We start from the raw sequence: 24724 nt of genomic DNA, 5'->3' as shown, positions 1-24724 counted from the left end.
GGGAATGCCTTACTGATATATACCATCCTCTTATTTCACCACCTCAATGAAGCTTCACAATCATTGCTGTGTGCAGTATTAAATTGTTTAATACTTACACTATATATAAAGGTTTTGTCTGGCAAAAGAATTTCCAAGGAAATTAACCCCCCTATTTACATTAGTTCTTACAGGGAAATTGGATTCACTTAAGTAGCATTTTTCAGGAACATAACTACAACATTAAACGAGTTACTGTAAACACAACCAACCACGTGTGTGGCCACAAGGATGTTACATGGGCCAGAGCTGTGTGCTGATTGGGCCCCGGGTTGAGAACCACAGCACTAGACTTAATTTTTAGGTAAAATGCAAACCTTATTTTAAAAACTCACCAACACTTTACCTACCACTTAGCTGTCTGATTTAGTTTATTAGATGTGGACTATTGGCAAATATTCTAACAAAAGTCAATTACATTTCAGAGTGGTCCCTTTTAAGTAGAATTTACACTATTCTTATTAAAGATTTATATTGCAGTAGTATCCAAGACTACTAATGGGTTGGACTCTACTGCACTAAGGTTGTACAGATAAGTTAGTGTGCTAGGGTAGAGACTAATGAAGTTTGACTCATCAACATAATACAATTATGAGGTTGGTTTTTTTGCTTTCAGCACTGACTGCAGCCATTTCTCCCCTTTTAGAAAGGCCAGCACCCCTCAACATTTGTTTTGAAAAACTCACCAAATAGTTTCTTCCTGGAGAGGAAGAGTGAACACTATGAACTACTTTTAACACTGGACAGAAGTGTGTACACAAGCTGTACCTGGATTCAAGGAGTATCTACTATGATAAGATGCAGGAAGTGATTACCGGTGTCTGGTATCAATAATAGTTCCCACTGGATATTTATCCTAGCTTCCTTTCTCCACAGAAATCATTTGTAGATTTCTTCTTGATGCAGCTTCGTCTTTACCAGAAACAGCAGGTGACAATGGAGTTAAACTAATCCATCCATAACACCATCCATGCAAGATATTCCCCAAATAGCTATTTTGTTGGGAGTTAACTACATGCAAGAACTGCAGCTCTAGCCTATACAACTTGCATAGGATTTTCCCACTGTCTTCGTGTTGCAAGTGTAGCATGATGCTGCCATGCCCTTCTACAGACAGAACTGCCATAACTAGATCCTATATCTTAATGCCCAGCTGTAGATTTTATTTTACAATTCACCCAGAAAGGCTTTCCTAGAGAATTGTTAATCTTTAATTCTAGTTTGAGACAAAAGAACTTCTAAAACCAGTTATACAGCACTCAAATTTGTATTACACTGAGCAGTTCCACGAGGCATTAAGTATCACTTTATCAAGTGCTTACGCTGTATGTTTGTTTGCTCAGTGACTGCCAGACGGCTACATCTCCCAGAGTATGAGACTTTAACAACCTGTCCCCATGCACCACATTGTAAGAGGCAGAGTGTTTTGGTAGAGTTTAGTTTATTTATCAAGTACACATTCTCATGTCAAAGCAACAGATACTATTTACACAAGTTAGAAATACATGGTATTTCCATTTTATAGAAGAAGTGACCAAATTCAGTCTGTAATACCTTGTTTAGCTAGTATACAGCTATTTCCATTGCTACATATTACCAGTTAAAACCCATTGTGAACTTTTAAAGCTTCCACAAGACTTGTAACTTTTATCTGAGGTAAACTTTGGCAGTATATTCTTCCAACAGTCATTTAGCAATTAAAATAGGAAGCCATACGCACACTGGCACTCAAGTTTGCCAAGCCATTTTCACAGACTTCTAGCTTTCTTTGCAGATGAATCTGTGGCATTCTTCCTAGAATCACATGAAACCTGTGAAGGCAACTCTTCAGAATCACCATCTATGTCACCTTCAGAATCACTCTCTTCATCCTCCTGCTCAAATTCCTCCAAGTCTAGATTTTTCAGTGACTCAAGGCCATCAGGTACCTGCCCAGTTAGTCTCTAAAAGATAACAGGAGAGAAATCTTAGGATGTGTTAAGTTGTGTTTCCATAAGGATGCACTTTTATTTCCATAGAAGATATTGATACTAAGTTTAGAGTCTAAATACATTCAGTTTTACTGATCAGTCACATATTAGCTAAGCCATCAAGTGATAAGGTTATGCACCTGAGTGACAAAAACCCTGCCTACTAAAAAGCAGAAGCTCTCACCCCAAAAATGCAGTCTACAATTGCAAGTTGCATCTGACTTGCTGATATTAGATCTTCCATATTTTCCAGGCAGCTGAGGCAAAGTATTTTAACCAAGAGATGAACTTTTTGATAAGGGACTGTGAGATTAAGTTTATTACTATACCACCTTAATATTGTTTCCATAGTTCCACACAATATATTGCCGTGACAAAGTAAATTCTATGATGTCAGCCTTACAAGTAGTTTAACAAGCTGACAAGCCAGAAGCAAAAAGCTCATTACTGACCTGTTGGTTCTTTGTCCTAGAGGAGAAGATTGCATAGTTTTGAAGATTTAGGTAACCCAGAACAATTTGTCTAAGTTATTTCTCTTTATTAGACATAACAGCAAGCTTTAGAACATTCAAGAGTCAGCTAACATCTGAATTTGGGCTCCATTTAGACAAACTTAAGTATTGCATTATGAATAGCAACCTTCACTATTCACATCAGTTCAGAGCAAAGCTTCTCTTTATCCCTCTTACAGTAGTTTTGGGAGTGGTCTTATAATCCTATAGGACAGTAAATGTGGAAGGAATAAATCTCTGTACAAGAAATGTTATAACGAGTTGTATTATCCAACTGGAGAAGCACCACTGTGCATACACTTCAGTCTCAGGGCTTGTCTATACACAAATTAGACTAGTTTAGTTAAAAAAATCAGTTCAAAATCCTGTGCAAGCACCTATCTTGATTTAAACTTGGCTTATCAGTTTAGCTTGTGTCTGTAAGCTTACAAGTACAGGCTATACGGATATACAAATGTCTGCATTGGGTCTCCACTGGAGAGACTTCTTTAGTTATATCAGCGCAAATGTTTAGACCAGGCCTTTGAAAGAATCAATCAAAATTCCTAGGTTGAAGTCCTCAATCTTACTCAGCACAAATACCTCTTCCAACTTCAGAGTCCCCATCACATAGAGTCATTAGATAACTCATTTTTCACCAAATTCATATTGGAAGCACTCCAACCAAGAGTCTGAAGATGCTTCAGTCACCCACAGTTTATCTTCCAAGAGCCACAGCACCTGGCAGAACAATTACCTTTACTCTGACCAGAAGGACAGGACCAGATTGTGTACTGAAAGTGGAGCCAACCCTTCTAATCCCCTCTAGGTCTGGGTAGAGTCTACGCACAGATTCTGGCTAAGGCACACTGGCACAGACCTTGTCCGAGAGCCCCTTCTTGGGCTGTGGGTCTGAGGAGTCCAACTACCTTAGTCCATAAAACCAGTGCCTCAAGCCTTCTGAGCCCCTATTGCTTAAACACGCTTCCTTAGAGTTCTACTTTGTTGTAAGTAATTCTGGCTCCTAGTTTAATCCCTTTGGTGACAGTGGCAGAAGGCAAGGAACAAGATTCAGAAGAATTTAACCAGTCACTTTAGCATTTAGAAAAAAATGCCCTGAAGATCTCTGAAAGGCAAGAAATCCTGAGACACCCCCAGGCTGATCTCATTGTGTGTGAGGTCTTGTCCACCTTTTAGGCAGAGTCCCTTCCTGCCTTCTCTTCATCCCATTCTGCCTACACATGGTGGTGGAACCACCCTTCAATGCACTGTCTTACTTCAGGTCTCTGTCCAGGCTAAGAAACTTCATTTCCTTCATTACAATCAGAAGGGTTGGACAAGCTGATAAGACAAAGTTGATTTCCCTAGATTGCTTACACTTTGATTGCTTCTAAGTCACTCACTCAGCTAGGTGCCCAGCACTTGCAGCATAGTAAACTGACTTCATGATCAGGTACGTTTTCTACAAAAATATACTCAAAATAGAAGTCATGATTTGATACAGATCGCACTGTCACTTACATCACAGGTAATACTATGGATTGAACACAAGTTATGTGAGTTTACCTCAATCATGTCTGTCATGTACTGCACATGTTCTGCAAGTAATATCAGTTCATCATTTTCTTCTTTTAGACGGGCAATTTCACCATCTTTCTGTTCAATTTCTTTGTGCAGCTAGAAAACAAGATGTTTTATATAGGGACTAGCCAAGAGAAAAAGTGAAAAGGTATTTAACCTGATTAACTACCTTTTCATTTTCCTGAAGCACTTCATACAGTGCCTTCCTCCTCTCTTCGGCCACTTCCTTCCAGTACCGAGAGGGAGGATTTTCTGTAGGAAGAGTTTAATATAAAAAAATCACTTGTGCACCTCTTATGTAAACAAGTCTTGAATTCAAGACAATTAAAATAGAGTAAATTTAAATATAGGGTTCCATATTTTTTGAGCATTTGTCATTTCAATATTCTTCAACCCATTCTGACCTGCTAAAAACCACCAAATTTAACAAATGACATTTTAGTAACTTGAGACATTTGATTTGGCAGCTTGGTCAAAATTCAGGGTTATACTAATTTGCTTTTGACGTAAGAGCATTTTCTGAAGCCACTTCAATAAGTGTCACAACATGCACTGCAGAATGGTCCCAACTGCAAGAAACATTGATCACTTCTGTAATGAGTAGCAGCAGAATAGGCTCACTAGAAGTAGCAAAGGCTGACAACTTCCAAGCCATCAATCATATAGCTTGAACCCACATTCTCATCTATTTTAGAACAGTATTTAAAAAAAACAGGTTAGATTATCTGCTTAATTTGGTTGGCAAGTGGTAATATGACCTGAATTGTGACAGCATGCTAAACTAAAGTACAATTCCCAAAGTTGAAATGCTCTTGAGCCTCATCTACTGCCGGCCAACTCACCTTAAGTGAGGATGTAAAACTTTAAAACTCTGCATAAATCTGTGTGAATGATGCTTAAGAGGATGTGATCGTTAAAATAATTAAATGTTGCAACCTAATGTTGGCAAGTGCCAATTTAGGAATTCTAAGCCCGTTACTTGCTTTTAGTAGCATACCAAAATTTAGTAGTAGTATTGAGAAATACATGTGAAGTTCCCAGCAATGGTATATTCTTTGAAGTGTAAAACAAGAAAACATACTTTTTACCATGAGATCAACAGCTTGAGTGACTCCTTTTAGATTTTCATTTTTCTGTTCTGGATCCACCACCTCAGCTTTGCAGGTCTTTGCAATTAGCTGATCACTCCAAAGTTTCCTTTTGATTGAACATTTAGCAGGCTGTAATACAATAAGTTTGGTTTTCTGAGATGCTATTTCTCCTTGACATTTTATATGTCTTCATACACTTACAAACTCATCTAAATTATACTAACGGCAACAGATGGAGTTTCTCCTTAACATCTGCACCTATAAGCAATAGGCAATCTGTTTTTCAAGTGTGGCACAACTTCTTGCCAACAAGCTTAACTCACAAAACATTCTCAGCCCTTGGACAGTTTTCTTGCACTAGCAGTATAGGTCTGATGATCAAGAATTTCTTTTCAAGTGCTTTCACAGTATTTGTCCTAGATTTACTATTCAACAAAGCTAAATGATGTAATTACTATACACTTTAAGGTACTCATTACAGTTAATGGGTATCATATGCAATTTATGACCTGATTATAGTACTTAAGCCCTTCTGCATTAAACATGACAGCATTTAGTTACTGTTACAGATTGTGTTGTACAGCAGTGGTTCTCAAACTTTTTACTGGTGACCCCTTTCATATAGTAAGGCTGAGTGCAACCCTCCTTATAAATTAAGAACATGAGGTGTTTGGGGTGGAGGCTTACTGCTCACAACCCCCGCCCATGTAATAGTCTCTTGACCCCCTGAGGGGTCCCAAGCCCCAGTTTCAGAACCCCTGTTGTAGGGTTATTACATCTTAATACTTACTTCATTTACCCTGCCAACAAGGCAACCTGCTGCTGAAGGCTGAATCATTTTAAGAGTCCGTCTTGGGGATGAGTTTGCATTGTCTGTGAAGTACTTCTTGAAAAGAAAAAGTTTTAATACAAGTCAGTTAAACTCCTGGATGGAGAAGGGTAATTTATGAAGTTTTGAATGCCCCATTAAGGTAATGGATTAAACTTTCAATCCACACAGGATTAACAAGTTTTGTTTTAATCTAGTTTAGGGTTTACTACACTACAATTACAATATAGCTCATAGCAAAACTGGACCTTAACTTTTATAAAACGCTGAAAGCCTCCATAAGCCTTACCTTGGTTAAGATGCTCAGTCTCATTTACACTACAAAGTGGAACTATTTTAAACAGGTCAGATAGCAGCTGTGTTCTAACTGGATTCCCAATTCAGTTATCATAGTGCAAGTGTTCTGTTTAATCTTGCAAATTATACTAGCCATTCACTATAGATGAATGCTTCTGTGCTTTGACAACTGTTTTGAAGTGTTACCGATTTTTTTGGTTCAAGATGATTTCACCAGTTTAAACTGGAAAACATGTACAGGTAATTACGTATGGTTCATTTTCTACTATCTATAGGCAAATGGTTCTTCAAGAGTTGTATGCATTTAACAGAAGTTCTGCTTCAACCATTCATCAAGAGATGTCTAGAATTTCCTTGCTTGGGGCATAACACGCTGATCCAGGAAAGCTATTGTTTTGTTATTTATCACCTTTCCTTGTCCTATGTCAATACCTATTTCCTGCATTAAAGCTTTTTAAACCATTAGTTACACTGCCACCATGGGACAGTAAACAATGGTAGACAATCAAACAGGGACAGCAAGAACACAGTACCATACAAGCGTGAGAAAGTTACTGATTCACACTGTACTTCACATAACAGTTCACCTTTCCCACGGTAAAACTTCTGCCACCAATTATCTTGGTGTTGAACTAGAGGACAAATGCCAACTACTGTGGGAACCAGCATTACAGATACTATTTGCAGCTACTGAAGACTGATTGGTCAATGCTCCCCTGGCAAAATGCAGTTTAATATTATGCCAGGTGCTTAAGTTAACTCATTGTTCTTCATATTTGAGATAACCAGTGAAGCATCCAAAAAAGTGAGTCAGCCAGACTCTAAAATAACGCCACACGTTCGCTAAGATAAGCTCAAGAATAAATGTTTAGTCATGGACATGCCTGATCATTTTCACTAAAACTGACTTAAGGGTACAGAATTAGTCTTCACATCTGACAACACTGAGCAATTTTAAAGTTCCTGTAAGTTTCTTTGGGAGGGACAGCGATGACAAGAATACAGCTCTCGCAGTATGCACAATGAGGAACATATGATTAAGTGCCACTCAACATAATACCTACATTACTTCTAGGTGATTTTTACCCCCATGACTGTCATCCAGGACTTCACCCAGCACACCAAATAAAGTCAAGACTGCTACAGGCTCTTAGGGAAGTCTGATACTTGTTCTGAACTGTGCAGAATTTGGATACTCCCCCAGATTACACTCATCTTGTATTGGGTACATCACTGCTCTACTCTGTTTTAGATTTGGATTTAAGACTGACTACATACTAGGCAAATCTGAAAAAAGGATTAAAGCAACATTACTAGGGTACTAACTGCACAGCGTATTACATTCCCTACTAAAGCCAAACACGATGTGAAGACAGCCCTTTCCTCTGGGCTGGACATTGATATTGGCACGTGATCTCTTGAAATCCTCACTCAGTTTAAAGGTCATAAAAACAACCCAGTAACTTCCCATCTTAGGCATCCCATTTTGAGTTTTACATGCTCTAGAATTTCCAATGTGGGGAATTTTTTGAACATTAGTATTATGGCAGTTCTACTTACAAATCAGACGTTTACTGGCTGGCGAGTCTTGCCCACATACTCAGGGTTTAACTTATCACCATATTTGGGGTCGGGAAGGAATTTTCCTCCAGGGCACATTGGCAGATGCCCTGGAGGTTTTTCGCCTTCCTCTGCAGCATGGGGCACAGGTCACTTGCTGGAGGATTCTCTGCAGCTTGAGGTCTTCAAACCACGATTTGAGGACTTCAATAACTCAGACGTAGGTTAGGGGTTTGTTACAGGAGTGGGTGGGTGAGATTCTGTGGCCTGCATTGTGCAGGAGGTCAGACTAGATGATCATAATGGTCCTTTCTGACCTTCAAGTCTATGAGTCTATTTAATAACTTGGTCCCCCTTGTGCATTTAGTGACAATTTTATATGCACAGCATATCTGAATTAGCTATGGTATACATCCAAAAATACTACCTGAAGACTAAAGCAATGGTCAAGTGCCCAACTTCTTGTGTTAAGTCTTAGTCTAATGATTTTTCCAAGCATGAAAATAAGAGCATTGCTTCAGAAAACTGCAAAACAGATTTTTTAATAAGGATCTTCGTTTAGAGGGACCAAACCTAACTTAAAATGAGTTAATTTCATAAAGTAAGTAGTCTCATATGAAATTGATTCGAAAGCCCTCTAATTCTTGTGGTTTATTTTCTTTGCTGTTTAAGACCCATGCCGATAAGGGAAGCCAGCTACAGAGCTCGGAACTGCAGACTTGAAAGAGTTCTCGAATCATCAGTTATACTATTTTATGTATTATTGAATGATAACCTGTAAAACTAGTATAATTAGCTTTATATTGACTGGGTGGCTTAGGGAACTGGTGGTAAGATACAAAGCCAATGGGTCACCAATTCAAGCGCAAGCCAGGTTATTACGATTTGAAAGTTGCCATATACAAACATGTGCCTCGAACTAAACACACATAGTTAAAAGATCATTGAAGCACTGGGAGAAAACTCAGTGCAGGCTAAGCTGTTTGTAATTTTTTTATCCTGAGGGGGGGGGCATATTTTCAACATCTTTGTAAACTATGTACCTGTTCTGCAAAAAAACCAGAAGGACTGAGTCTCCAGAGCATCAGTGAGATCTTTCATGATAAGAAAGGCACATGATCTCTTTTCAGTTAGCATTATAAAATGGTGTGGCTATAAAGAGCTGAGCTACATCTGGAGTAAATACAGCTGACAGTGCAAAGTCTGTCATTACAATCTGATCTATATTTTTACCTTCATATACCACTTTAAAGACTTGAATAATGCTAAGTCAGATTACAAACCTTTATCGTTCCTGAGCCTTTTCCTGCATCCAATTTCTGCTTCATACTGAAATTCATCTGATTACAAAGCTGTGTTTTATACCAATAGAGACAGACACAGAAAAGCAAATTAGTCACAGCAGACAGCACAAGTTCAGTTTGCCTAGTGGCATGCAGGTCTGTCAGCTCCCACCTTCCACAAGAGCAGTGAGCCCCAGCGCAGCTCCATGAGCCCCTCACATCTATCAGTCTCCTGTAATGGGTTCACACCACGGAGGGGCTCCTCCGGGCAGGCGCATGAACCCCACCCCCCACGTGTGAGGGGGCCACGGTAGCTGCTGTGCGGGGACTGCAGCCCCCGAGCGCTCCGAGCCCGCTGCTCGTCTCCAAAACCGGGCCGCGGGCTCCAGGGCAGGAGCCAGGCAAGAGCCCTTGGACACACGGCGCCCCCACCGAGGCTCCGCAAGCCGCCAGGCGCGAGCAGCGGAAAGCCCCGTAAGGCACTTCCCCGCCTCCGCGGGACCGCGCCCCACCTGCCGGCCGCCCCACGTGGCAGGGTTACTGCCCCGGCCAGGCCCCCAGGAGAGCGACTGACGTGCCCCTTGGCCTCCGGCCCCGGCCCCCCCTCCCATCCCATCCCAGCGCGCGCAAACCCCAACTGCCAGGCCAGCGCAGGGCGCAAACCCGCGCCAACGGCCAACCCCGCGAGACCGCACCTGGCGAGATAAACCCGCCAAAACCCGAACACTCAGCCAGTCCCGCAGCCGAGCACAAGCCTCTCCACCCAGAATCGCGCGAGACCGCCCGGAAGACGCTGAGCCTCCCTCTACCCTCGCATTCCTCTCCCCTCCCCCCACGTCACCGCGGAACCCTACGCCGCCACCGCCCAGCAGGGGAAGCAGAGCCCCTAGACTCCCTCTCCCGCGCATGCCTCACCCGTCCCGCGCGCGCTGCCAGGAAGCACAGCACATCCGGCTGAAGCGCCGCGCGCGGGCTTATAAATAGCCACCGGCTCAGGTCACGTGCCCTCTCGTGACCCTCTTTCCTCCCGTGAAGTCCCGCGCGGCGCAGGGGGTGGGGTCAGTGAAACCGTACTTCCTCCCATCGCCTCCCCACCCGCCAATCCCAGACCTTACCCTGTTCCTCCTTCCCCGTCAATCCCGGACCCAGTGCTACGCCCCGCCCGCGGGAGGAGAAGGAGGGGGCGGGGCGCTGTTGGGGGCGGGGCAGTGGGCGGGAGAAGGGGAACAACCTGATCCTGTCCCTCTTCTGAGGCCCCGCCCCCTCTCACTCTATCCCCCTCCCTCCCTCGCTCACTTTCCCCACCCTCAGTCACTCGCCCATGTGCACAGAGCTGGCTGGGATGGGGGCAGGGGAGAAAGTAACTTAAATCACATACTCGGGGCAAGGCGGGGGGGAGGGGGCCTAGCTACAGGCTCCCAGAAGGGGTAGGGCCCATGGCACTGAGACAATGTTTAGGGTGGGGGTCCTGAGTTAGGCCCCCCCCTTGCCCCTGCCTGCACCCCTCACCACCCCAAGCTGGGACCACAGTTGGGGCGGCCAGGAGTGCCACCAGCTTTTTTGCTACCTTAGGTGGTGGAAGATCCCATCCCCAAAATGCTGCCCCCGACAGAGGCAGCAGAAGGTCCGGCTGACGCGGTTACTGCCCCCCAAACGTTAGCGTCCTAGGCTACCACCTAGGTCACCTAATGGGTTGCGCCAGACCTGGAGACAGCTCCGGAGTCTCCCTGCCGCTAGCCAAGACCCTGGGTGGTAACAAATCCCTGGTTGGCAGTGGTGGCCAGGGTAGGTCGGGGCGAATGGGGCTTCTTCTCCAAGGAGCGGGTGTTACAGTATTGCCAGATTCAGGCGATCAACAGCCATAAACCAGCCCTCGTCCCAGCCCCCTGCCACCACAATCAGAGCTTGTTAGTTTTATCTGTCCTTTGACTTTTGCATTCCCATGTCCCACTGTGTGTATTTATTTCTCTTTTTTATAGAGGAATTAGATATAGTGCTCCTGTCAGCTAATTTTGAAATGTTATTAGCTGCAAAAAAAAAAAAAAAACAACCCTAACATTTCCAGATGCCTAAGTAGCCCCTGGCTGGAATAACAGTTAAAGTTGCCCCCCACCAAAATCTCTATGTGTGTGTGTGAGAGACAGAGAGAGAATTCGTGTTACCCACTCTCCCAAATGTGTTCGGTACAGTCATTTTGATCACCTGTGGCTAGGGCTCTCAACTCCCTCTGCTTGCGTCATACCCAGCAATGACTCCTGTCCTCCCAATCCATTCTCCCTTTTCATTAGTTCCAGCCACGTACAGGCCAATTGAGCTTTTGTGGGCTCGGAGTCAGCGCCAAACATATTTGTGGGCCCCCATGGGTGCAGTGGGCCATACTAGTGGTGTCGGTTTCCAAAGCGAGAGTCCAACAGTGGGCAGTGGGGCATGGTGCCCTGATCTGCCCAGCAAAGTGCAAGAGCAATGTAACCCTTCTGCATAACCGGCTCAAGCCCCCACCCAGTTACCTGGGACACTTACATACCACACCCTCCTGGGCGCCTCTAGGAGGCAATACTTCCCCTCTCGCAAGCACAGAGTCTGAGTGTAGCAAAATCCTTTTAATAAAGGAAGGAGACAATGCGGCATCCCATTGGAGAAACACCACAAACAGGATTATAACACAAACCATAGACAAAAACCCACCTCCAAGTACATTTGGCAACGTCCTTTTCTCCTTAGGGTCTTAAGTCCAACAACCCAAAAGTCTCTGGTCACTGCCACCCCAGAATTCAAGAGTTTATCTGCAGAGTTTTACCCCCAAAGCCTGGGTGGAAATGGGAGGGGAGTCCACATAGGATGTTAAGGGACACCTTACATGGACCAGGGCCAACTGCTCCGCCTCTCCATGGAGTTCTGCTGCAGCCTTCACCACGACCTGCTCCACCACACCAGCTGTGCCACTCCTCCAGCTGTCCTTGCAAACTGCTTCACTCCGCTCACTGTTCCATGGGCTGCTCCAACACACTGCAAACTGCTCCACTCTGCCAGCCGCTTAACAATAGGTCTTCAGACTCCCCCCCCGCCCCCCGGTTAACACAGCACTCAGTGATTGCAGCTCTTCCAGTGATTTCAGCTCTTAGTAGGGAAGCCCTGCTGCTGGTGCACCATTGGCCCAACATGAATTCAGCTCAGCAGCCTCTAGATGGACTCCTAATGGAATCAAAATTAGCTCTACTCTTTAACATTGGAGAGAGGAAGATGTGCAATTGGTGTTCCAGACCCTCAAAAAGAGCCCATACCATCAAGTACACACACCAATCCCCAACCTCTCTCAATTCATGGGGTTTTGGAACCCATATCCCATGTTTAGCAAGTACCACCCAACTGAGGTTGAGTCATCTCTGTCACAAAGCAGTCCCACAGTTCCCCATTCACACAATCAGGGTGACAAACTTTTTTTTCCTCCTGTCCCAATAACAAAGAAACTGGGGATCCCAGAGCTGTTAAAATAACCACCCCAGTCTGCTGTGGGCTTATGCTAAGTGGGGGGTGGGTGCCAATGCAAATACTCGAAATCTCTTTCCACACTCTTTGAAATATTTGAAATTCTTTCCACACTCCCTACAATTCACCACCAGATGTCAGGGTAGCTCTCATCCTGACTCTGCTTACATCAATGTTTACAAATTAGCAGCCACAAGTTGCACACCTTTGGGGACAGGCCCACACTATGTGCCATGATGCCCCCTTGCCCAGCCCCCCAGTCCTCTAAGCCTAGTGCGCCTCTGCCCAGAGACCCCACCACCACAACTGCACAGCACCCTGCACACCACCACCCTCTGCCCAGTGCGCGCACAGGGTCCCAGACAAAACCTCCACTGCCCAGCACTCCTTATGCCCCCAGCATCACAACTGCACAGTGCCTCACAAAGACCCCCCCACTATCCAGCACCCCAGCTCACAAAGATCTCTCCCACCACCCCCCGCCAGCAACCCCCCACACAGAGTCTTCACTACCTAGTACTCCAAAACAAACAAACCTCCCCTACCCTTTACTGCCCAGCACCCCCCCAAAACCACCAAGAGACCCACTCCCCCATGCCCTGCCTCACACGCCACACTCACTAGCCCCACTGGGACGTGACTGTGTCTGCCAGACCAAGCCGGCAAAGTATCCTGGGTGGATCGGGCAGTGCTCCGGCCCATTGGGAGCAGCAGCATGACCAGCCAGGAGTCCCACTTGCCTGGCGGGGTAGAGGGCATGCTTCCCCCCAGGCCCCCACCCCATTGGCTGAGAGACCAGCCAGGCCTCTGCAGTGGTACCAGGCAGCTTGGCCCAAGGAGGCGGGTGAGGCACCACAGGTGGCAGGCAGTAGCTGGAGCTGTGCTGAGGAGTGGGGTAGACCCCTAGGATGCAACCCCTGAGAGCCTGTCCGGCCCAGTCACACCCACAGGCTCCGCAGCCAGCAGTCCTGCCCAGCCCGCATGGTGGAGCTCGGCTGCTGGGCACACAGCAAGTCCCAGGAGCTAGACTCCCCCAGGCGAGGGGCCAGACCTGGCCATCTGGATAGGTTAGATGGGTACTTAATGGGCCCCTTCCCAGTGTGGACCTGGCAACGTAAACCCAGTACTGCCCACATAATTACCCATCAAAGCCCAGTTTAGTGCCCTTAGCCTCACCTGTACTCCTCCCAGGTTTGCGAGTCCCAGCACGCCTCCAGCAGTGGTGGGCTGAAGTCCCAAGTCCCAGTGGGGCTGAAGCCCAGAGTCCCAGCATACTTCCCACTTGCGTTGGGAATCAAGTCTTGAACCCTGTGAGGGAGACTTCAGTCCTGGCATGCCTCCCACAGAGCTGAAGCCCTGATTCCAGGTGGGGCTGAAGCCCTGAATATAAGAACAGCTATATTGGGTAGGACCAAAGATCCATCTAGCCCAATATCCTGTCTGCTGACAGTGGCCAGTGCCAGGTGACCCAGAGGGAATGAACAGAACAGGTAATCATCAACTGATCCATTCCCTGTCACCTATTCCCAGCTTCTGGCATGAGTCCCGGGGCACCTCCGGCAGGGCTGAAGCTCCAAGTCCCGGCGCACTTTCTGCTTGTGCTGGGATTTGAGGCTTCAGCGCTGCCTAAGGCGTGCCGGGACTTAAGGATCCAGGCCCATGGGGGACTTCAGTCCTGGTGTGCCTCCTGTGGGGCTGAAGCCCCAATTCCAGGTGGGGCAGAAGCCCCAAGTCCTGTGTGAGTCTCGGCGGGGCTGAAGCCGTGAGTCCCAGTGCAAGTGGGAGGCATGCTGCAACTCATGGTTTCATCCCCACTGGAGGTGTGCTGGGTCTCATGGCTTCAGCCCTGCTGTGTGGACATCAATCAGTCCCTGCATGCCTCCCATGGGGCTGAAGCCACAAGTTCCAGCATGCCCCATGGTCCATTGAGAAGCCTCTGGCAGTCCAGATTGACTGCAGGCTTCCTATTGACTACCCCTGGGCAGTGATGAGGTCCCAAAATCCTAGAACCGGTTCCCCACCCCGGTACTCGGCAGCACCTCAGTGGTGGTGACGGGTTCTTCACTCGCTCTGCGTCTTCGGCGGCACTTTGGCAGCGTGTCCTTCACCCGGAGCGAGTGAAGGACCCGCTGTCAAAGTGTCGCCAAAGACCCAGTAGGGAACTGCACAGTGAGTACAAGCATCAAGTACCTCTCTCCCCCCACCCCCCATCCAACCCCAACCCACATCCTGCTCCCGACTTCTCCCCTCAGAACCCACAACCCATCAACCCCCCCGCTCCCTGTCTCCTGTCTCCCAAGACCCCCCACCCTAACTGCCCCCCAGGAACCCCTCACACTCAACTTGCCCTGCTCTCTGTCTCCTGACTGCCCTTGACCCCATCCACCACCACCTTGACAGACCCCTGGAACTCCCACGCCTACTCAACCCCCCCAGTTCCTTATCCCCTGACTGCCCCCCCAGAACCTCTGCCCCATCCAACCGCCCCCCTTCCCCAGGACTCTCTGCCCCTTATCCAACCCTCTCGGCCCCAGCCCCTTACCATGCTGCTTATCCCCACCTCCCGCCTCTCCTGGAGCCTCAGTGCAATGCGTCCAGGAGCGGCCCTGGACAGCGCTGCAGTGGAGTGGCTCCAGCGGGGCCTGAGCTCCTGCTGGTCGGTCCAGAGCTTGCAGCCCCACCCCCTTACCATGCTGCTCTGAGCAGGAGGAGCTCAGGCACCGCCAGAGTCACATTGCTGCAGTGCTGTCCAGAGCTGCTCCTGGACACAGCATGCTGAGGCTTCGGGAGAGTGGGGAGGCGGGGGTAAATGGCATGGTAAGGGGCCAGCGCCGGAGGGGATGGATAAGGGGTAGGGAGTCCCGGGGACAGGGAGCGGGCTCCATGCTTGCCACGCTATGGTGTCTGCTCGGGCAATCCAGGGAAAAGGGTGCGAAATGATTGTCTGCTGTTGCTTTCACGGAGGGAGGGTTTACTGACGACATTTACCCATAACCTCCCGCAACAAATTTTTGGCTCCATCAGGCATTGGGAGCTCAACCCAGAATTCCAATCGGCAGCAGGGACTGCGGGAACTGTGGGACAGCTACCACAGTGCACCTCTCCGAAAGTCGACGCTTGCCACAGCACTATGGATGTGCACCGCCGAATTAATGGGCTTAGTGTGAACGCATGCAGTCGACTTTATACAATCTGTTTCCAAAAATCGACTTCTGTAAAATCAGAATAATTTCGTAATGTAGACATACCCTTGATTAGCACTTTACTCAGACTGTAAATAGGCATTCATTGTGAAGTACATAATACTCAAGTTACATGTAACCAGACAGATAAATGAACATCTTTTGCCTGAAAGAAACCGGTTCTTCACATTTTTGGTGACAAGCCCCAAATCCCCAGATTTTAAGAACATAATTTTCAGCATATATACATAACTCCTTACATATAATTCATGCATGTGATTCACAATGATTATGAAGACGAGTGTGACACAGCCTTTACGTAAAGACCTTATGTGGTACTCTTTGGTATCTTCCATAGTATGTAGATACCAGATCCAGGGGATTCCTGTAATCTTTATGCACCCCTCTGCCAGTCAGCACCATGAGGTCCCTGGGTCACACTAACCTTTCTCCCTTCTTCTAATTATTAATAAATTCCTCTTTCTTCTCCTTCTGAAGTATTGTCCTGTGTTTTGTCTTGTGTTAGACTTGTCTTATTTGGATTCATTAAAGTATGTCTACACTGGCAGAGTTACAGCGCTGGCACTTACAGCGCTGCTCAGAGAGCGCTGAAGGAAAACCACTGTTCTGTGTTCACACTGTCAGTTGCCTGCACAATAGCATGTTCACACTTGCGGCACTGAGACAGATTCTCATGAAGTGAGGGAATCAATCAATAGCCTGTTCTGCCACTCAGATTAGGCATGTGATGGTATGCGCATCATACAGACACAAACCTGCTTTCTGCAAACCTTCTGCTCCCAACAACTCACTTCAGCGATTCCCAAAATCAAACTCACCTACCCAGGGGCCTCCTCTCCTATTTACGCTTCACCAAGATCTGACAACTGTGTTTGGCTAGCCTCTTCCAGGGTAGAAAAGCACTCCTGGTTGCATGCATCTCTGATCTCTGCATCCCTCTCCCTTTCCACATCCTCATCTAAGATTTCCTCCTTCTGGCTCAGTCCACTCTCGACTGGCACATGAGCCAACCGAAGTAATCACAGTGGCCTTCGCATTGACCCTGCACTGCAGTGTGTCTCTGTCATGGCCCCTTTCTGTCATGCATTGTGAAATCTGTCCATAGGTATAATTCCTATGGCTGGAGCGCAACTGGGACTGGACAGCCTCCTCTCCTTAAATGCTAAAGTTAAGTACATGTATAAGTCTTTGCAGGATTAGGGCTTAGTTTGTGTACTTCTTGTGGCAAGGAATGCATGGTTATCTGTAATACACATGTACTATATATATATAGCTCTATATAAATATTTTCTAACAATAAAGCAAAACTGCAGTGTATGTGTTTTGTTTCAAACTCATCTTAGTTGATGATTGCAGTTACTTCTATAAAGCTGTGTTTGCATTTATAAAAAGAATTAAAGTGTCAGGGGAGATTTATCTCTGAAAAATGGCATAACAGCTTTTGGAAATGTTGGTAATTAGAATGAGCTGATGTAGTGAAAGAAGGCTGTGATTTGATAAACTCAAGTTTTGTTTATTTATCCTTTTAATCTGTCCCTTGCTTTAGGTATGCTATCCAGGTGGGGATAACAATGGAGCCACTCCTTCCATTTAACCAGTTGAAGAATTTTTGCTATTGTGTACCTTTATGCTTCAGTGTGAGTTTTCTTTCTCTTCAGTTTCTTCAGTTTGAAGGATTTGTAAAGAATCCCTTCACCAGATCTTTTCCTTCTGTCAGAAGCTAACTGATAGGATTTAACTGTGGAGACCATTGTAATTGCACTAGAAATCACACTGAAAGGTTTTAGGTTGCATAATTATAACTGAGCACAAAAGTTTAGTTTAAAAAAACAGATGTTGTGACCTCTTTTTAGATTGATTTAAACAATTTTCAGTCTCAAAACTAGCTGTATTTCTCTTTCCAAGTTCAGTGTGCTATACTGGTTTCAGTGTGTTTGTTTCACAGAGAATGAAAATCTGAATGTCATGAATAGCTATGACCATTTGCCCTTCTGTAGAATCTGAATAAATACACAGAGGTTTCCCATTGAGCTCATCCAGTTTGTTTGATTGTGTAGTGCCAGAGAGAATGCATTTATTTTTTAGGGTTTTTTATAATGTGTGGCAAATGATAAATGTTCTAATCTATTTTACATGACATGACACTAGAAGCAGTTAGTTAAAGGTCTGGCTGGATCAGGGGATTTTTAATACATGATTTATATTAATTTCTAGGGCTCCCATGTTGCAACTATCTCTGTGTGGGCAGACCCTTGCACCTGTGTGAAATTTCATGGGTCTTTCTATGTCGAGCTCATTGCAGAGTTGAGACCCAGATCTCTGTATCTAATTAGCCCAGGTAGGTTGTGACCAAAAGTCATTTCCATCTGACAGCTTTTTGTGGCCTATATATCAGAGGTTCCCACACTGTGGTCTGGGCAGCACTCACTTGTGGTCCATAGGAACTGCCTGGCCAGATGATGCTAAGGATCCTCATTTCCAGCCACTGAATCAAATATAGATAAAAATATCTTAAATACTTTCCTAATATTATTGTTTCATGGAAGCAGTTGCTGTAAAACTCCCAGTGTTGTTATGGGAGAGTGAATTGGAGGGTAGGATGGTTGAAGAGACTAGATCTTGTCACTGTGCAGCACAGCTAAGAGACATAGCCCTGTCATGCCCTTCTTGCCTCAGCCATGCCCATACACCAAAGCTTGTGGGACAGACCTCAGCAGGGAGATAAGGGGTGCGGTAAGATTGTCTTCTCCAATCTCTGGACTGCGCCAGTGGAATTTTCCCACAGCAGGAGGAACCAGGGTTTTTAGAGCCCCTTCATGCTGCTCTGGCCCTTCTACCCAACATAAAGGGGCCAGAATGGGGGTGAGAATCTTGCCCTATCTATCTAGTAAGATGTGTTCCATGTTATAAAAAATGTTTGCGAAACCTTGGCCTATGTTAAATGAGTTGGTAGTCTCAGTTCATTTTCTAGTGGGCAGGTGTTCACACAGATCTGGCTTTAGATATAGAATTTGTTGGTTCTTCCCTACACTTCCCAGAAAGATCCAAAAAAAAAAAGAAGTTTGAGAACTTTGAGTAAGCAGGTATAATTCCTAATAAAGACAATAGCAATTCTGAACTTTTACTCCAGGGCTGAATTTATTCCTTAAGGCGTGACTGCAGCTGGGTAGGCATATCCGTACCTGCTTCAATCTAGTTAGTGTGGTTGAAAATACAATGAAGACACGGTGGCACAAGCTTTGAGTCCAAGTTCACCCAAACCCCTGGGTATGTACTTATGTTCCTAGCCTGCGCTGGGATCTGTGCTGCACATCTTCACAGCTACTTTTAGCCATGCTAGTGTGGATAAAACTAGTGTTGATATATTTACCCGAGATGCAATTGCACCTTCAATTTAACTGTAGACATTCCCTTAAGATACTTGGTAAAAACTAGGCTTTAGCACCCTTTAGGAGTCCACTAGATGGCAGTGTAACATCAATTTGCTTAACATTTCAGTTCCTTTGGTCAGAGTGTTATTTTATATGAGGTTCCTGTGCATTCAACAAACCACTTTGTAGTTTGTCTCTTTCCCTGTGTTATTTGTTTGTTTTTATAAGGTTGCAGTCTTATTAAAATATCCTCAAAGAAATTATCATCATCCATACACTATCTTCAAAGTAGTTAGTCATAATGCATGCCGGTTTATCGTGAACCCCATTGCTATTAATTCTCTCCCCTGAGCGTCCATGATAGCCTCCTCCTTGTTAAAATGAGAGATTTTCCTACAAGTATAGTGATCCCTCATGCTTCAATGGAGAAATATGAAAGGAGAAAGCTGAAAAGTGCCTTTCCCCTCCTAGATTTTTCTTTAATTTAGAATTGTATGAATCATTAAAGCCGTCTCTTGGAACAGTGTTAGGGCCCATATCCTCACATACAACGGGATCTCTAACGTGTGGTTTTACTTTGAAAAAATCTATGTAAAAAAATGCAATAACTCTGTTCCCTCTAAGTAGTCAGAGACATAGCTGCTGACTTCAGTGACTAGCATAAATTTTTAGTCCCACATCCACAGAGACTTAGGCGTTGCAGCACCTAACTTTTAGGTGCCTAGCAAATCACAGGGACAATCCTGAGATCCACAAATCCTGAGTTAAGTGCCTAGGATCCTATACAATGGATGAGGGAATGTTGCCTTAGATTGTGATCCACAAAGAACATAAGAACATAAGAAGCAGACACACCTTTCTGCTTCCCCCTCAGCACCCTAGAAATATCTTGTTTAAAATTAGTGCAATTTTTGTCTTAATCTAAAGAATTGAGACTAAGTAAAATTTTCCTGGGTAAGATTTTCAAAAGCACCTCAATAATTTAGGAGCCTAAATTTTCCCCAGAACTACATTACTCCAACTCTTTCTATTCCATTGAATAGTCTATAATAAGAAATGTATTTATATTTTGATCTTTCCTATATGGTCGTTGCTCATGCTGCCTGATTCTGCTTGCTTCTTAGAACAGACAAATGAACGTTGTTCCCCATCTTTGCGCTTCCCGTCCTGCTGAGAAGAAAGCCCCTAAAGATGTGTATGCATATAAAGAATTTTACTCCTCAGAGGCTACAGGGCCACAGCCACCCAATAACATATGAAATCTTCATTGGAAGTGGAGGAATAAAGGGAGGAGTAAAGCATACCAAACCATATACTTGGGTTGTGGGAGGCAAACAGAGGCTCTCCCACTCTACTTACCATATTGCTCTACCATGAATAAAAATGCAAGAACATTTTCTTTGCTGAGCTCTCACTCTTGGGGGCAAAGCTCTCCTTAAAAGTCATTAGGAAGTGTGGAATGGGAAAAATAGAATTTCACCTAGGAAAGGACCAGGTAAATTGATAATATAGCTAGCGGTGGCAAGTTATATGGGTCCACGGTGCCCAGGCTCCAGGAATATTCAGCGCCTGGGGGCCCAGCTCCACCAATGTTCTGGGCCGGGTCTCTCCCCTGGCCCCACCTGCCACCCCCCGGGTGATTTAAAAGGACCTGGGGGCCCCCAGTCACCGCTGCCACCACCGGCAGCACAGCGGGGTTAAGGTGGCTTCCTGCCTGGCCTCACTCCGCGCTACTCCCAGAAGTGGCTTGAATGGCCCTATGGGCCCTGGGATCCCCGCATGCTGACCCTGCCCCAAGCACCAACACTGCAGCTGCCATTGCCCAGGAACTGTGGCCATTGGCGCTATGGGGACGGTGCCTGTGGGCAGTTGTGCACAGAGACCCCCACCTAGCAGCCACTGCCAGAGGGGTGTGCAGGTCGCTTTCAGGAGCTGCCTGAGGTAAGCACCACACTCTTCATCCTCTCCTGCACCCCAACCCCCTGCCCCAGCCAAGAGCCCGCACCCAGAACCCAAACTCCCAGAGCTTGCACCCCTCCCGCACCCAAACTCCCTCCCATAGACCGAACCCCCTCCTGCACCCCAGGTCTCTGCCCCAGGCCAGAGCCTGCACCGCTCCTGCACTCAAACCTCCTTCCAGAGCCTTAGGCAGGTGTGTGCGCGAGGTGGGGCAGGACTTGGTCCCATTCTGGGCACCACCAAAAATTATACAAACCTGCTGTCCTTGACTATAGCCAGGGCAGCTTCCTTGTACCACTGCTGTACTAATTTTGATGGAATAAATAGGCCTAGAGTCAAAGTTATTAACATGACTCTGTCACTGTACAACACTAAACAATTAAACATGGTTATGGGTTTGAGTACAGAGACTTCGGACTGTTTAGTTCCCTGGCAACAACCTCCATTAAAATCTGTTTATAACCTTTTATTAACGATACAGAAAAAGAAGGAAAAACAGTTAAAGCATTTAAAAAGCATATTACGAAAATCTTTTACTTTAATAATATCTCTTATTCATTTTCCCTTTATGTGTAGAGAATAGATATGGGGAAAACTCCTTGTCTGAGTGTCTTTTAGATGTTATTAAAGATGGTAATAATTGTCATTTCTGGGGAAAAGACAGCTAGCTGAGATAGATTGGAGCTGCTGTTACTGTTCTATCTTGCTTCCTTTAAGACAAAATAAGACAAATGCACAAAAAAAGAGAGAAAAAACAGCCAAGATGGAAAATGCAGCTTCTGTCTCTTGTGCTTTTACTTGCAACCTTGCCTCTGGAAAAATACAGGTGTGGCTCAAAGTCTTATCAGCCACTCTGAGACCTGGCAAACTAGTATCAAACTCAGGCTGTTTAGGGCATTGGTTTTAGCTGCTTTTATAGTCATGGGCTCACAGCAGTGTTACAAAATACATAGTGTTGGCCAGCTAAGCCAGACTCTCATTAAACAGAAGTGAAAAGGAGAAAGATATGAAAGTGAGGGGCGGGGAGGGGGAATGGTGGGGAACCAAAAGGACGCACCCACGAGGGGGTAACAGCAGAAACCCAGTGTCACACTCCAGGTTATGTTCATGATTTAGCTGAAGCTGGTGGAGATGGTGATGTCATCAATTCCCTCTCCCTGGACGGTCTAGTCAGCACAGCTCTCAGGATCAGGATGATGGTGGTCTAATGATGTAACAGTGGATCCTGGTGTCACAGGAGATGGTCAGGGTGGTAAAGTCCACTTCTTCCAATTCACCCACCCTCCAACCTGGTCCCCTGCCCTTCCCCCAAAGTCTTTCTTTCTTTCTTTCTATCTTTCTTTATATTTAAGGATCCCAAAAGGGGGAAGATGGGCAGAATAGCCCATCCCTCTATATTTTGTCCACGGGTTAGGCCTAATTTCCAATACACCAATTCTGATCCATTAATTTCTGATTCCCTTCCCCTCTTGTTTACTAATCATGATCTTAATACAGTCCTTGGATGGCATCAGCAAGCCTTTTTGTTTGGACTAATCCAGGTCTTTCTGATTTTAACTTTTGCTGACTTTTATAAACAATTGTATGTAACGGGCTGAGTTAGACTTTTGTTATCTTCACAACTTAGAGCACAGGCCTCTATAGAACATTTCTTCTCCTTATGAACTATGTCTACTTGATATCAAATGTTGGTACATAAGCTACAATTGTAAAACAAAAACCTTATTTTATATTTAGTATATAAGAAAAAGTACTTAGTTATATTTTAGGTTTGCAAATTCTGTATCCCAAAATTGCTGTCTTACATGAACAAAACAACAACAAAGAATACATCAACATCAAAAATAAAACAGAAAACACACATATGCACAAACAAAACAATCACAAACATAAATTATCACAACAAAAAATGTGGTGCTGCAACAGCCCTTTCAGAGCATTTGACACTCAATTCATAGTTGGTACAGTAGCAGTCCTGAATTAAGATAGCATTTTGTTAACGAGGGGTAACCCAAGATGCTCTTTTAGTAAAAGTCTGTTTTAGCAACTTAACCTTCAAAAGTTTAAAAAACTTCATTTTTACCATTTTTGCTTTCTTTAGAATTCCTTTATATTAAACTGTGAAAATTATTCTAATTACAAAAACTACAATTCTCAAATTAAACAAAAGAAAAACAGAAGCAAAACAGAATATTTTAAAAAGTTTAAAAATTCGTAAGTATAAAATGAATTGTTAAATGATCTTATTTTTTTAAACAGGAATATTAACAGTTTGCTTTGCATGTTTAACCTAAACAAGATCAACATGTTCAAGAATTTTAAAACATACTTTTGTTTCTCAAATCAACTGTAACCTCTCTAGCATTGTCTTAAAAATAAAGTTTGTGTTGACTGGATTTAACATGATACAGTATTACACAATCAATCTGAAGCATAACCACGTTGAAGTATTGAAAGCCATGTGGTCAGGAGAAATATTGAGTGATATTGCATAAAGCTCTCCCTCACAGGCCCTTATGCCCAGATCCACAATAGGATTTAGGGTTTGTCTACACTTCTCTGAAGTTCAGACTACGGAGGTGTGAATAGCTGTGTGCACCACAGCTAGGCTGTAACACCCCTGTGTGGATGCTGTGGGTGTGAACTAAAAGATTCCAAGTTTGTGATAACATAGTCCTCTTGCTCTGGACTACATTAATGCAAACGAGGAACCTTTTAAATTGCACCCCACAGTATCACAGGGAGGATATACAGTTCAGCACTGGGTGCGCATTGCTATTCACATGCCCGTAATCTGAACTGCGGGGCAGTATATACATAACCGTAGGGACTTAACTCCCTATTTTAGGCACCTAAGTTAAAAAAAACAAAACAAAACAAAAAAAAAACCTACTCAGCTAACCCTGTAGGCATCTAACACCTGTAGGCATCTAATTTTTTTCCCCTGGGCACGTACACAATGCTTCACACCAGGCGTCCAGATACTTATATCATGCATAAACCCCAACAATCTTTCCTGTTGAAGATATTTAACTTTAGATAAATAAAGAATCATTGATACAGGAGGACGGGATCCTAGGTCTCCTACCTCCTAGATGAGTGTGGTAACCAGTAGACTATAAAGGCATTCTCATTTGCATTACATCTCTATTTAATTCAAAGTGGAACAGCTTCAGCAGGAGAGACTGCATGAGAGCCATACCAGAATATCCCATAGCCCAGGGCACGCTCCTGAGAAGTGAGAGATCCCTGTTCAAATTGTTTCTCCCCATTAGGCAGACGGAGTAAATTAAACTCTCTCCCACATCCAAGACAATTGCTCTAACCACTAGACTAAATGTTATAAGTAAGTTGGTGGCACCTCCTCCTCCTTTTGTGTTTCTTTCAAAAAACAGCTTAGGTGCCTAACTCCAGGAGAGGGTTCATGGCTGTGGATCCCAAACAGAGATAGATACACCCTTCTGGTCTTGATTTAAGCACTTTAATCCCAAGGAGTGGTGGGGCTTAGGACACCCTGTCACTGGTATCCGCTGTTGGCTATTTTAGACGGAGAGCTGCCTATAG

General features: G+C 44.9%; 1 protein-coding gene across 6 annotated transcripts; it reads right to left on the bottom strand.

The window, feature by feature from the left end:
* Positions 1-1463: 1463 nt before the first annotated feature.
* Positions 1464-10132, bottom strand: GMNN (geminin DNA replication inhibitor). Of its 6 annotated transcripts, XR_012655328.1 has the most exons (8): positions 9314-9388; positions 9142-9210; positions 5963-6058; positions 5163-5301; positions 4251-4333; positions 4067-4177; positions 2462-3241; positions 1919-1982 (listed from the first exon to the last, which is right to left on the bottom strand). XR_012655328.1 is itself a non-coding variant. In XM_032799528.2 (7 exons), the coding sequence occupies exons 2-7, from the start codon at positions 9196-9198 to the stop codon at positions 1788-1790; spliced, it is 681 nt and encodes a 226-aa protein (XP_032655419.1). In that variant the 5' UTR covers positions 9199-9210; positions 10057-10132; the 3' UTR covers positions 1464-1787. The 6 variants fall into 6 exon arrangements, 5 of the variants coding, with proteins under 5 accessions (XP_032655419.1, XP_074918972.1, XP_032655420.1 ...); XM_032799528.2 differs by lacking the exons at positions 2462-3241; positions 9314-9388 and adding an exon at positions 10057-10132 and having other exon boundaries at positions 1464-1982; XM_075062871.1 differs by lacking the exons at positions 2462-3241; positions 9314-9388 and adding an exon at positions 9837-9896 and having other exon boundaries at positions 1464-1982; positions 5963-6055.
* Between the last annotated feature and the right edge of the window lie 14592 nt (positions 10133-24724).

The sequence above is a fragment of the Chelonoidis abingdonii genome, chromosome 2 (assembly GCF_003597395.2).
Source record: "Chelonoidis abingdonii isolate Lonesome George chromosome 2, CheloAbing_2.0, whole genome shotgun sequence".
NCBI classification, from domain to species: domain Eukaryota; kingdom Metazoa; phylum Chordata; order Testudines; family Testudinidae; genus Chelonoidis; species Chelonoidis abingdonii.
Note: the sequence above shows the minus strand (reverse complement) of the source record. Positions and strands in the feature narration are given on the sequence as shown.